The sequence below is a fragment of the Lepus europaeus genome, chromosome 9 (genome assembly GCF_033115175.1).
Source record: "Lepus europaeus isolate LE1 chromosome 9, mLepTim1.pri, whole genome shotgun sequence".
Lineage (NCBI taxonomy): Eukaryota > Metazoa > Chordata > Mammalia > Lagomorpha > Leporidae > Lepus > Lepus europaeus.
This window is the reverse complement of record NC_084835.1, coordinates 106,486,302-106,500,630: the sequence shown is the minus strand read 5'-3', so window position 1 is coordinate 106,500,630 and position 14,329 is coordinate 106,486,302. Positions and strand designations below refer to the sequence as shown.

Sequence of the window (14,329 nt, the reverse complement as noted above, 5' to 3'; positions counted from 1 at the left end):
AATAAATAAATAAACCTCTAAAAAAAGTAAAGGGAAAGAAACCTCTCTGGCTACAGTGAGAACAATCATCCACACAAGAACTGACAGCTTCCTAAACAAAGGCTGCATCCATGAGAACAGCCAGCTGGCTGACTAGTGGGGAACACCTGGACGGCTGGGCCCAGGGAGCTGAGCAGAAGCAAGACAGCGCCGAGTCGAGTCAGACACCAAGGTTTGGCAAAAATGGTGGGGTCGGGGCGTGGGGCAATTTAGGTTCCTTGTTGAGCAGGCTTGGATTAAAGCGTCTTGAGTTATGTAAGAAGTCAAAGTGCTCAAGAAGTGGCCGGATTTTGGAGACTGGAATTCAGGCAAGAAACCACAGCTGGGGAGACAGAGCCACAGAGCCGGCCGGTATCTGCACACACCCTCCCCGTCTCTCAGGACGCGTCAGACACGGACTTGAACGTCAGACAGGGACTTGACCGCTGTGCACGGCTGCAAGCATGCTCCTCGTGCAGCTAGGAGAGACTGCTAGAGGCAGACACTGAAGTCAAGACAGAAGCATGTCAGGAGGGGAGCCAGGTGCAGAGGCGCCGACAGCCAAGGTGGCGGCCGGGAGGGCAGGAGGGAAGCTGCTGCGGCATGGAGCTGCCTCGGCTCCCTGAAGGGAACTCAGGCCAAGGACACGAGGGACAGAGCAGAGAAGGGAAGACAGAGGAAAGACCCGAAGCTGGGGTTTTAAAGGGAAGAGCCAGATATTCCGCCAGGAGGGAGGAGGGAGCAGGCCCAAGCATGCTGGCGGGTGGCTGTGGCAGGTGGAGGATCCCGGGCTGACCCTGCTTCCTCACTCCCGGTCAACGCTGGGTGCACTTCTTTCCTTCCCTCCCCCTCTGCCCCTTACTTCACTCAGGAGGCCGGTGAGCAGAACGAGAACTGTAACCTAATCTGAAGAGTCTCATTCCAGAAGGCAAGGTTGCAAACTCCTTCAAGGCGAGACCTACAATCCCATTTCCTCTCTGGCGAACGGCTCCATCTGACTGAGGCGCACGCACGCACGCACACAGGCACACACGCGTCCAGGCCGGAGCGGGCTCTCTGGTTTCCGCAGTGCTGAGTTTCATCCTGCCAACACTTGTGTGGCACGGTCTCCTCCCCTCACAGTCTCTACCAAGGAAGCTTCAGATGAGCAGGATGGAGGAAGCCGCTTTCACACAAAGAACACAACTCTGAAATGCGCCACGAGAGTTTGAGAGAGGAAGCACTGGGCGGCACTGCTCCTGGAGAGCCACCCCGTATTTACCACGAACATCGGAGGTGCTTGTAGAGAGGTCGCGAGCCGAGCCGAGGAAGTGAGCAGGTGCCACACAAGCCAAGGGTATTCTGCACTGCTTTCCACAAGAATGCTGCAGGGTTAGACCAAATACAACAAAAACTTCCCTTCACCGTATCTGATCACTACCACCGAGTCTACACCATCTGGTTGTGAATGAGGTGAAATGTCAGCTTCATGAGCAACTCAATAGGTAGTATAAATAAATGAGGCCATACGGTGATGCCAGAACCCCCAGAGGACCTGGTATACAGCAATCCCAAACCTGTCCCTATGTACTCTACACAGGTCCACAAGGATGACCAGCTTGTTCTACTGGCTTTTGTTAAAGCAAGATGGCTGCCTCTGAAAACATCGTGTGCTTCAATCAATTAATCAGTCTTAGTATCACTCAAGTGGGATGAGCAGGTATTAGGTACCTCAGGATGTGATACACAAAGACTGATGGGGCCGGAGCTGTGGCATAGTGAGTTAAGCCACCGTCTGCAGTGCCAGCATCCCAGTGGGTGCCAGTTGGAGTCCCAGCTGCTCCTCTTCTGATCCAGCTCCCTTCTAATGCACCTGGGGAAGCAGCAGAAGACAGCCCCCGCCTTGGGCCCCTGCACCCACATGTGACACCCAGAAGAAGCTCCTGGCTCCTGGCTTCAGTCTGGCCCAGCCCTGTGGCCATCTGGAAAGTGAACCAGTGGATGGAAGATATCTCTTTCTCTCTCTATTTCTGTTTCTTCCCCTCTTTGTAACTCTTTCAAATAAATAAATAAATCTTTAAAAAAAAAAAAAAAAAGACTGTGGTACTTAGAACATATTATTATCTAAAAAAATTCAACCTGAGTCTAATCAAACTTCTAGGAATTATGAGACCCAGAGGAGCAAGTTAAGCAATGTCCAAAAGAAGCAAATCCAGTGAAGTGAGGAACAAGCTAGGGAATAAACAACCCAATTTTCCCAACAAATTAACAGCATATTAAAGAAAAAAAAAAAGACTACAGGGCAGACTGCATAGGGGAAAAGATTACCAGGGCCAGACACTATGGTACAGTGGGGTTTGTCTCCACCTGGGACGCCAGCATCCCACATGGGCGCCAGTTTGAGTCCTGGCTGCTCCATTTCGACCCAGGTCCCCACTAATGTGCCTGGGAAAGCAGCAGAAGATGACCCAAGTGCCTGGGCCCCCACACCTTTGTGGGAGACCCAAATGGAGCTCCAGGCTCCAGCTGACCAGCCCTGGCCGTTGCAGCTATTTGGGGAGTGAACCAGCAGATGAAAGAGCTTTTGCTCTCTCTCTCTCTGTCTCTTCCCCTCTCTTTGTAATTTTGCCTTTCAAATAAATAAACCTATAAAAAAAGAAGAAATTACTTAACAACCAAATAAATGAAAATGCAGTCTTTTTGGATCTTCAACAGAACAAACCAACTTTGAGACCCCCAGAAAAGGCCAGCAGGGCCTAATATTGTGTCCCATATGGTACTGGGAAGCAGCCTGGCTAATTTTGTTAGGTCTAACAACAGTTATTTCTAAAGCTGGAGGCATACACTTATACAGTATACACGCTGGGACTCGCATCTCTCGGACTTCCCCTGCAAGTTCAAGGCTGAGAATCCTCTTCCCACTACCAAATTCACGGACGAAGCGCACAGACCACAGCGAGGCTACCTGTGCCTTCTCTCCTCCTTCCTTCCTGTCTGTCACAGAGCTGAGCCCTGGTGGACCGGCGTCCTCCGTGTCCTCAGCTAACACAAACATGGTACACGACTGGCTTCAAGGGCTGGGCCGTGCAGATGAAGGCAGTTACCAGCAAGACTACAGCTCGAGGTCGGAAACACCTGGAAATGGCTGTTTCACAGATGTGGAAACCGAAGCCCAGAGACGCGGAGTGAGTTTCGCGGACACAGTGCCAATTCCCCAAAGAGCCGTGCCTTGGGAGGTGTCAGCCTGCTGCCCTCTGCCACGCTCACGCCCGCGGGGACTCACCTTCCCGTGCTCCTTCCTCACGTGGGAAATGTACACGTCCCTCTGCGTGAACAGCCGGTCACACTCCCAGCACGTCCACCCCGGGCTGGCCACCTTCTTGGGTTCCACAGACTTTTTCACTGGAGATGGGGACTTCTTCTCCAATTTCTCTTTCCCATTCATGGACTTGGCGTCCTCTTTGTTCTGATTTGCCGAGTTCTGAGTCGCAGGCTTAATGCTCAAAGGCAAGTTTATGCCCAAGTTGGGAGGCCCTTCAATGCTTTTCAGAGTTCCATGCATAGACTGCGTTACAAACAGAAAAGAAATGGCTGTCACAGACGACACCCCAAACAGGAAGCGCATGTGGACTATCTTAATACGTCATAGACATTTCAACTGGAATTTACATTCCTTCAGACATACTGCTTAAGAAACAACCAAAACATATAGTCAACGTACATTTTGAAAGACAGACAGGAGAATTAACTTTTATGACTGCTGTTAGTTATGTTTCTAGTTCCAAATAATTCTTAAAAATGTACATATTTGAACCATTTTAAAATTCTCTAAAGGAAACCCTCTACACTGCATACAAATTAATCCTGGTCCCCATGTCCCAGGGTTAGTCCCCGTCTAGGGCAGATCTTTTCTGGGGGACATTTTACTTCCGTGTCTGCCCAGATACGTTGAAATAGGCTGACACACCATGAGGTATTTCAGACCCTTGGCTCTTGGATTTGAACCAACATCTAACTCCAGAACGTGAAAGGCTTTCACGTTCTTGAAACACTTGTAATAGTCTTGGATTGGGGGAGCAATTTTCATCTCGACATCCCTCTGGAATCCAGCCCTTGTCACTAACAGTTCCCAGATGTGAACTTGTGAGCACAGCCGACACGCAGAGTCCTGCTATACTACTCGGCTGTTCATTATCTTTAACGTGACAGCCACAACTGCCACCTTCAACTTAAACTCAAAGGAGGCGTTTCAAATCCAAGTGGGATAAATTAATGCAATTTTGATTCTAAAGGCCAGCTCACTTCAGTTTTTGTTTTGTGTTGTAAAAGCATGGGGTCCCCAAAAAGAAGCGAGTGAGTCTCTGCCCCCAACATACAGTCCGTCTCCTGATCAGCACTCGGGCAGGTGACCAGCCTCAATGCCAGCACCTGCACAAAGCCCACCTCCCCCCAGGGGCTTCCTCAGCTCCTGCAGGTCCCAGTCCCAGCCTCACGCCCTCCTGACATGTGCTGTCACTTCCCCAGGGCTAGGGTAGAAGCTGTTGCTCCAACACTCTTCTCCCAGCCGTGCCAAGAACTAGCCAAGCTTCTTCAACACTCCTCCCCCCGAAGGCTCCAGGACTTCCTCATGAGCACAGGGGCGAGGTCTATCCAAAGACTCAACCATGCACTGGCCCAGGAAAGGAGGCCAAGGTGAAGGCCCACAAATGTTCCTTTGCAAAGAGCCAACCTGGAGCAAGACGTGACTTCCTGCGGCCCCAAACCACGTGTCTGCCTCTTTCCCACCACACAGGGCAGAAGGCCTCAGGGTCAGAATGGCCGTTCTCAGAACAGAAGCTGAACCTTTGCATTTTTAAACCACTGAAAATTCAAAGACAAGAAAACCCCAAACCTCCTAATACACTTCCTTGGCTTCCAGGCAAATGCATTTTTACGAACTGAGAGGTCGCTGAGAAGGTACGTTACTGGAGTATTCTACGAGATAACCTTGGAGTACTAAGACATCACAGGAAAGCAAAAACCTGTGCCAAGACAAGAGGGTGATGGCAGGTTCATTCTACTGACACTGTAAATAAAAATAAGAGAAAAAACAACTGTCTCTTTAACAAAAGAAATGCCACTTCTTTCAGGATGATTCTTTTTCCTTAGCTCCTTAAACAATAAAAATTTGAGTAACTGTAATATGAAAGTTTCCTTGAGATGTCCCACAAAGCAAGTAGTGCGTATTTTGGTGGAACAAAGAGTGGACTGGATGAGGCCTGGGCAATCAGAAGCCACCCACGTGTGACTATATAGGCACAGGGACGTGTGTTGCTCCATGCTCTCGGGGGAAACCCACACAGCACAGCACGAGGGAACGTAAGTCAGGGACACTCTCCGTAAGCGGGGTAGCCCCAAACCTTTGCCCTTACCCATGCCCAGACACAAAAGTGCAGGGCAGTTATTTTAAAACGTCTGGAACACACTCGACACGGGAAGCTAAGTGAGTGCTCACTGCCACTTGTTTTTGTAGCACGAAGTTTCAGTCTCATAAAGGTCCAGATAAATAAAAACCATTCTTTCGTCCTTCAGGCCACGGCATTTTGCCACCCCTCCCAGCCCTGGAGACCCCGTACTGGAACCGCGTACTGCTCCAAACCCACTATTAACAGGGAGGACCTGCCACAAGGCCAGTGAACCCACTTCCAGATGCACAGAGGAGTTCCAGAAAGCAAGCAGCCTATAAAAAGCCTCTTAAGAGCAACTTCTGCTTTTTCCTGGCTGGCCCACAGATAGCGTGTTAGAATATTCTGGTCCAATTCCAATATCCACACATTTTTATTAGCAGTTTTTAGTTTATCCTGATCATTCATTACATAAATATTGTCAAAATGATTTCATAATTTTAGCCAAAACATTTAAAATGTCTTAAGAGGATTTTACTGTACTTCAAGTGAGGCCATGGAACACATCCCAGGCATTTCATTCGCCCCAGCAAAAGTCACAACCACTGCCATCTCCAAAGCCTCTGCGAGAGGCCCAGTGTACTTGCAGTAGGCAATTATTCCACATGAACGCAAGCGTGCTCCACCAGGAAGTCTAGAAGATGAATAGTCCGCTCACTTAGCTGAGATCACACGAGAATAATTCAAATGCTTTATTTGCCCTGACCCTTTTTTCATGTAATGCATTTTAAAAAGAGAAAACCTAACAGAAATGGAGCCCATCGTAACAGTGGGTCTCCTGTTTTCACTGTTTAGAAAGTGAGCCATTTTAATCTCTGCAAGCCAGTGGCTATTATCTCCTAATTATACAAGGAATAAAACTGCTTAGCCTATCAGAGTGAAGAAGCCAGGACTAAGCACTGGCCACAGTAAGCTAGCATGTGAATTTTGGTGCCCCTTTTTGCAGTTTGAGAATACAGAGTCCAAACTGGACATTTAGTCATGTCATTAACTGGGCACCCACCAGGTGGCCAGGTACTATGTGATCTCCTAGCACTGCCCAGCTATTTAGAAGTCCATTTAATGCGATTTTAATATAGAAAACATATAAAAAGATCCAGGGACCTCAATTATAATGCAAACTTAACCATTCAAATAATTTCAAGGGAAAATCTTCATTTCCGAAGTACACCAACATATGTATGAATTAACATAATTCATCAGAACCCCTGTCAGTTTCTAAATCCTGCACAACACAGAGTTCTCTAACTTCCCAGTCATATGCAGGAAAAAGTACCCTACCACTTTAGTGCTCTTTTAAAATAATCAAGGCATGCACTTGCTCCTGGTTATGAGCCTCTCCTGGCAGGCAGAACAGACTCCTGGGAGGAGCACCCCGGTGTCCAGCAAACCCACAGTGACAGCAGGTGACAGCAAGTGCGCTGCTCACTGACAGCGGCCAGCATCCACCCATCCCTTGCAGCTCCAACCCACTTCGGGACCCACGACCTGGTCTGTAGTTCATTCAAAGGGCAGGACAGATGTGCACACACCTTGATATGGTCCATCATAAGTTGCTTCTGTGCATATAAAAGAGAACAGTCTGGACACTTGAAAACAGACACCTTCTGGTTTTCAATGTGTTGGTCAAAGTGGCGATACAGCAAGGTTTGCAGGGTGAACACAGTGTCGCACATGGAACACTTATAGATTATTCTAGAACAGAAGAAGTGTAGCGAAATCATGTCAGTCAGCCTCATCTCCGCAGCCAAAGCACTGCCACTTTGCCCTGAAGAACTCAGGAGGCAGCGCACACGAGAACGCACAGCACAGCAGGAACAGTGACTCTCGGAGGCATTGGGCATCACGCAAACGCCACTCAGTCTTCACACTCGGAGTAAAGAAGCCCACGTGTGTTTAGAAACCTAAACAAACGGTCGCTTACGACTCCCAGACCTACCACCGGCACAGGTCTGTACAAAGTCTTCTCAAGCAGGTTACTTTTAACACAGAGCAAAAGCATCCCTATTTCTCTTTTTAGGGATTTTTACAGATCAGACAATCCTTCTAACCTGCCCACATCCCCTGCTGACGCCTGGGCAAGAGGAGCCAGGAGGGGCTCAAAGGAGAAGACTCTCCTGGGCCACCTTCACCTCCAGGGGTTCTGACCCATCCCCCAGGAACAACTCTGGCCCTGGAGCTATGCTTCTGAATCCCAGCTCCAGGGCATCCTGGCCCTGGGTATCTTAGGGGAAGGGCAGAGAGAGTCTCGGAAGGCGAAGGCCGGGGTGGACACACAACAGAGGCAGCACCTGCCTTTCCTACTGCAAAGCTAAAGAAAGTCCTGGAGAAACCACGTCTTTCCTCTCCAGGTCTTTTTTTGGTGTTTATTCACTTATTTTCTCTATTTGAAAGGGAAAGCAATGGGGGGAGAGGAAGAGATCTTCCATGTGCTGGTTCACTTCCCAAAGGCCTACAATAGCCAGGGCTGGGCCAGGCCAAAGCCAGGCGTCCAGAACTACATCCAGATCTCCACGTATTTGAGTATTTGAGCCATGATCCTCTGCCTCCCAGGAGGCAGCAGCAGGAAGTTGGACCAGAAACAGAGAAGCTGGGACTGGAACAGGTCTTCGCCCACACCTCCCACTTTCCAGGTCTTCTCCAAAGCGCCTCTCACACAGCTTCAGGCCTCACCATGTGGCACTTGAAAAATACAGGTGGTCACTTCTCTCTTCCCACCCAAGATTCATAAATCCAATCGGAAAGGGCCCGACAGGTCAGCTACCTCCCCCGGGGGAGAGCCTACATTCCTGCCTGGAGATGGGGGGGGGGGGGGGTCTCGAGGACTCCTCAGCGTGGCCCAGTGTTGGTGCCTGCCCCACGCCATCCCCACACAGGTGCGGCGGCGACATGCCTTTGCTAGCGTCTGAAACAGCTCAGCGCCGTCGACAACCCCAGCATCCACTGACACCAGCGGTCAAACTGCGTGAAGATGGCTTAAGATGAGGTTGCTGACTGTACCAAAGACTTGGATAGGTCTTCATGGAAACCGAAACAACGGATAGGAAGTCAGGATGTGTGAGGTGACCCCAAGTTTCAAAGGGCAGAGAAAAGAAACAGAAGGCATGCAATCGCCATCTATTCTAGAGAAGTAAATATACTCTGCTATGGTGGTGCTTATCTCTATTTCCTGGCTTTACTATAATTACTATAGAGCAATAACACGGACAGTCCCAAGGAAAGAACTGGGATTTGCTAGCTGGGCCGACACTAGACCCCCCACCTCGGTTCTATTCTCCTATTGTCAGACATAGCTCTTTTGTGAAAAGCAGCATGGTGCATGCAATTCACGTTACATTCCTTTGGGAAGCACTTCGGTTTACTCTGCTGTGTTGCCCTAGACTCAATACAGAAAAGGGGGCAGGTGTTTAAGGTGGTTGTTAAGACACCACTTGGGCTGCCCACGCTCCATACTGGAGTGCCTGGGCTCGAGTCCCGGCTCTGCCCGATTCCAGCCTCCTGTTAATGAGTACCCTGGGAGGTAGCGGGTGTCTGCCCAAGTAGTTGGGTCCTTGCCACCCAAGTGGGAGATCTGGATTGCGTTCCTGGGTACTGCAGGCATTTGGTGGGGGAAGGAGGGGACCAGCAGATGGAGGGCTCTGTCTCTCTGCCTCTTAAATCAATAAAATAATAATTTTTTTTTTAAGTAACAAAAAGTGTAAAGCAAGAGATGACCTGCTGATTTGAACATCACACTTAAGGAACCTGAGGGACAGGTGTAGTATCAGGACACCCCCCACAAATTCTGAATGAATATAAAGGGGGAAACGGTGACATCACAGCAGAGAAATCAGACACCACACTGACTCAGTGGCCGAGGTCGGCATCACTGCTGGCGAGTGGGGCAGCTGGCCACCGCCTGTGCCCACCTGATGTCACCACATCTGGGGCACCTGTGCCAAGACAGCCTGGGGAGGGCACCCTGGGGTGAGAAGCCTGGGTTCTCTTCTGGAGCAACGCAGATGGGAGGCGGACAAGGAAATCCAGAATGTGTACCCAGACGGGATCTCGGACAAGCGAGGACAACACTGTCTCCGCAACTGGAGAACTCTGAGTGACATTCATGAACTGGACAGCACCGGGGTGAAGACGGGGTTCCTGACTGGGGGTGGTGCGGTGGTTAATTTACAAATGTCCTTGATGGATGTCATTATGCCCAGTTACTTCTCAATTTGAGAGACAAGAGTGATACAAAGGTAACAGGATGGACCCAATATTGCAGATGGATTTATGGATGGAGGTGGGGCGAGGGTTCTCTGTGATTTTTCCTGACTTTCTGCAGGACAGAGACCCACACAGGTGCTGGTATTTAAATCAGGCCGGTGCCGTGGCTTAACAGGCTAATCCTCCACCTTGCGGCGCCGGCATACCAGGTTCTAGTCCCGGTTGGGGCGCCGGATTCTATCCCAGTTGCCCCCCTTCCAGGCCAGCTCTCTGCTATGGCCCGGGAAGGCAGTGGAGGATGGCCCAAGTCCTTGGGCCCTGCACCCGCATGGGAGACCAGGAGAAGCACCTGGCTCCTGGCTTCGGATCAGCGAGATGCGCTGGCCGCAGCGGCCATTGGAGGGTGAACCAACAGCAAAAAGGAAGACCTTTCTCTCTGTCTCTCTCTCTCTCTCACTATCCACTCTGCCTGTCAAAAAAAAAAAAAAAAAAAAAAGATTTAAAAATTTAAATCAGCAAGGGAGCAGCCCAAGTGACGGTGCCTGGAACCCCACAGATATGGTTGCTAGGGCGAAAGCATGAAGACAGGGCCCCTCCAGGGACAATGGAAAAGTCTCAGGAGATGGCCAGGCAGGCAGAGAGGAGGCACCCACTCTGCGAGAGATGCAGAGCTCCATGTGGGCACTGCAGGCCCAGGGGACAGTGGGAACCCCAGCCTGGCTGTGCTCCCAAGGATGTGGGCCAGGGGAGGAGGTGGTGTACAGTTGGGCAGGCTTGGAAAGCCAGCTCTGCAAAGCCTGGGCCTGATCCTATCCTCAAGACAGAGGGAGTGGCAGGGAACTGTGCTAGAAACAAGCTGGGGTGGGAGGAGGGAGAGGGAGACAGGAAAGAGGAGAGAAAGAACACAGAGCTAAAACCAAACACCCTCACCCAAGAGCTCAAGATCACAGCAACCAAAACACTCCAGAACACAGTACTACACTTGAACCCGGTGCGAAACAAATGAATAAAGGAGTCTTTCTATAAAATGTGTGTTTGATTATTTTTAAGTCATTTGGAAGGCAAAGAGACAGAGACCTTCCATCTGCTGGTTCATCCTCAAATGCTGCCAACAGCCACGGCTGGGCCAGGCCAAGGGAGAGAGCCAGGAAGTGCAGCCAAGTCTCCTGCCTGTGTAGTGGGGACCCAGGTACTTGGGCATCATCACCTGCCTCCCGTGGCGCACGTTAAAATGCAGGAAGCTGGACCCTGAACAAGCCAGGACGTGGATCCAGGACTCTGATATGGGACACAGGCATCCAAGTGCTGCCGTAACCACTGTGTCAAACGCCTCCCCTGAATGAAAGGCTGCAAGCTGTGCCACTGCCGCCTGGATCAGCCCTGACCGGACCCAGCTAGGTACAGAGACTTGGCTCTGCACCCGTCCCCAAACCCCGAGTCAGGTGGATTCACACCACTGCCGGCTCACAGACAAGACACAAAGACTTCCATTAAATCGTCTGCTTGATGTTGAGTGAATCCCAGGGCCGTGGCTGAAAATTCCATTCTCTGCACCCACAGTCCTCTCCTATACCACTACATGGATCCTATGAATCCCATTTCTTAGAAACTTGTACAAAAACTCTGGCTCTTATATAATTCTTAACTTGGAGCACCCATGAGGGAAATGACTGCCCACCACTGGAAAAGAAGAAAAAGTTTATGACAGCACCAGGCACACAGTAAACACCATATAAATGTGTGTGAAATTGTTATCTTGCGGGGCTGGCATCATGGCATAGCAGGTTAAGCCACTGTGTGCAGTGCTGACATCCCATATGGGCACCGGGTCAAGTCTCAGCTGTTCCACCTCCAATCCAGCTCCCTGCTTATGCACCCAGGAAAGCAGCAAAGATGGCCCAAGTGCTTGGACCCCTGCACCCAAGTAGGAGACCAGGAAGATGCTCCCGGCTTCAGCCTGGCCCAGCACTAGCCATTGCAGCCATTTGGAGAGTGAACCAGTGGATGGAAGACTCCCTTTCTCTCTCTCTGTCTCTGTGTGTGTACGTTTGTGTGTGTGTGTGTGTGTAAATCTGCTTCTCAAATAAATAAATCATTTAAAAAAAAAAACACCTTAAAAAGATCATTATCTTGTGTCTCACTTTCCAAACTGAAATGCTGGGGCCATGAAGGTGCATTTTCAGACACCCATCTGTTCTCTAAAGAAAATCCTTGGAGGATAATTTTAATACGGATTGTTAAAATTAATGCACAGGGGCCAGTGCTGTAATGTGGCGGGTAAAGCTGCCACCTGCAGTGCCAAAATCCCACGTAGGCACCAGTTCAAGACCCAGATGCTCCACTTCCAGTCCAGCTCTCTGCTATGGCCTGGGAAAGCAGTAGAACATGGCTCAAATCCTTGGGGTCCTGCACCCACGTGAGAGACCCAGAAAAAGCTCCAGGCTCCTGGCTTCAGATTGGCCCAGCTCCAGCCATTGCAGCCATTTGGGGAATGAACCAGCAGATGGACAACTTTCTCTCTGCCTCTGTATAACTAAGCCTTTCAAATGAATAAACCTTAAAAAAAATTAATGCACAGCGCTTAAAAAAATGAAATCCTGTCATTTGCAACAAAATGGAAACTAGAAAACATCATACTTACTGAAATAAGCCAGTCCAAAAGGACAAATACCACATGTTCTCTCTGATCTGTAATAACTAATAGAGCACCTATCTGTAGTAGTGAGAGGCAATGACTTTGAACTTGTCTTGATTATTGAGGAACAGGTTTTGTCGGTTTTTTAATATTAATTGCTGAATTCTTTACTTAGTACAGAGTTATATGTGTATAAAGTTAACTGAAAATAGATCTTAGTAAAAAATAAGAATGGGAATAGGAGAGGGAGGAGGAAGAGGGGTAGGAGGCCGGATACAGTAGAAAGAATCACTACGTTCCTAATGTCGTACTTAAGGAATACCAACTTCATGCATTTCATAACTAAAAGGTTTCTGGGGGGAAAAATAAAATAAAATAAAATTAATGCAAATCATCTTTGTCATGCTGAGTCATTATATATCCACCTGTTAACCAAATACCCCTGGGGAATTTCAGGGCAGAGATTCATTTGGAGAGGAGACAACTGAACTCACTCTGGACTCACTGCCAAAATGAAGCTTTCTGGGCAAATGTAGGCCCATGACGATTTAACAGGGGCTTGAACTGGGAAAGGCAGCCTGGGAGAGTTAGCGCCACTGCATCACAGCACAGGCCTGGCACCCCCAGCGGAGCTCAAAGTGACAACCACCGGACACCACACTGAATCAATTCTTCAAATTTGGAGTTTTGCCTCCCATTTCAACTGTAAATTTGTTTTAGTTTAAAACACAGTAGTTCATACCTCTTTTTTAGGCTTATACTTATTAAAGAACTAAAGTAGTAAAAAAAAAAAAAAATGTAAGGAGATCCTGGATAGTGGATTGGAGCAGGTGTTTGGCTTAGCAGTTCAAAGACGATGCTTACAGCGCCCACATTCCGTGTTTGAGTCCTGGCTCCACTTCCAATTTGGCTTCCTGCTTATGTGCACGTCAGGGGGCAGTGATGGCTCAAGTACTCAAGTCCCTGTTACCTGCCCACACGGAAAAGCAAGACTGAGTTCCAGGCTCCCTGCTTCAGCCTAGCCTAGCCCCAGGCATCATGAGTATTTAAGGAGCAAACCAAAGATGGGAGCTCTTCTGTCTCTCTGCCTCTCAAATAAATGAATAAAAAAATATAAAAAACAAAATTGACATAGTTTGAAAAAATAAGTTTTGAAGTAACTTGTTCCCATCTACAACAGTGCTCTCCCCTGCTCTGGAGGGGATACTTCGCCAAGAAACCCAGAGGAGGCCTGGACCCTCGACAGCACGGAGCCCTCTCGCTGCTGCCGTCTCGGTCTGAACCAAGCACCTAGCACGCACGGCTGCCCTGACTCTGTAGCTGAAGACACAACAGCAAAACCAGAATGAGCTTCGCTCTCCTTCACAGCTTCTCCTTAACACACATCTGTGCAACCTCACCATAAAAGTCCCCTTTCCGAAGTCAAGGCCTCTCCCTTTTCCCCTTTGAAGGAGGCTCTGGGGCTCCTCTCTGGCACTTCCAAGCTGCCAGCGTCATTCCTCCCACACCTTGGGGTTACCTAAATGCAAACATTGCAACACCCCAAGTCAACGTGATGCCCAAGATCAGACCATGAGACTACAGGGCCGTTAGGGTGCACAGCACGGGAGCCCTGGGCAAAGAGGGGATTTGCATCCCAAACGGGACGACGCAGGAAGATGCGAATTTCATCAGACTATTGAGAACTGCGCGCCATCTAAACTCTGAGTTGCTTATTTCTGGAAGTTTTCACTTAATATACTCAGACCGCAGTGCACCATGGGTAACGGAAACTGTGGAAAGTTAAGTGCAGAGAAGGTGGGCTACTGAGAACTACGGTTTCCACTACTTACATCATTTGCTGCCCTGCGTTTCCAAGTTACAACAACTGTTCTGAACTTCACGCACATTACAGACAAAAGTTTTATTCATTTGCATAAAGACCCAAATAAAAACTACATTCAAAGGGAGGCAAAGGCAAAGACCACCTGAGCACCCAGCATCTTACTATCAAGGACACTGAAGACACAAAATTCACCAATCCCTGTCTTCAGGGTCCTTGGATCCTCCA

General features: G+C 49.2%; 1 protein-coding gene across 15 annotated transcripts in view; it reads right to left on the bottom strand.

Moving 5' to 3' along the window:
- ZNF532 (zinc finger protein 532) overlaps positions 1 to 14,329 on the bottom strand; it is a 118,399-nt gene that overhangs the window by 29,527 nt on the left and 74,543 nt on the right. For 14 of the 15 annotated variants that reach the window (XM_062201746.1, XM_062201751.1, XM_062201745.1 and 11 more), the window contains 2 exons: positions 6,974 to 7,136; positions 3,281 to 3,562 (listed from right to left, as the gene is read on the bottom strand). In XM_062201746.1, coding sequence (XP_062057730.1) covers positions 3,281 to 3,562; positions 6,974 to 7,136 — 445 coding nt within the window. The remainder of the gene's footprint in view (positions 1 to 3,280; positions 3,563 to 6,973; positions 7,137 to 14,329) is intronic. The other variant, XM_062201753.1, reaches the window with a different exon arrangement.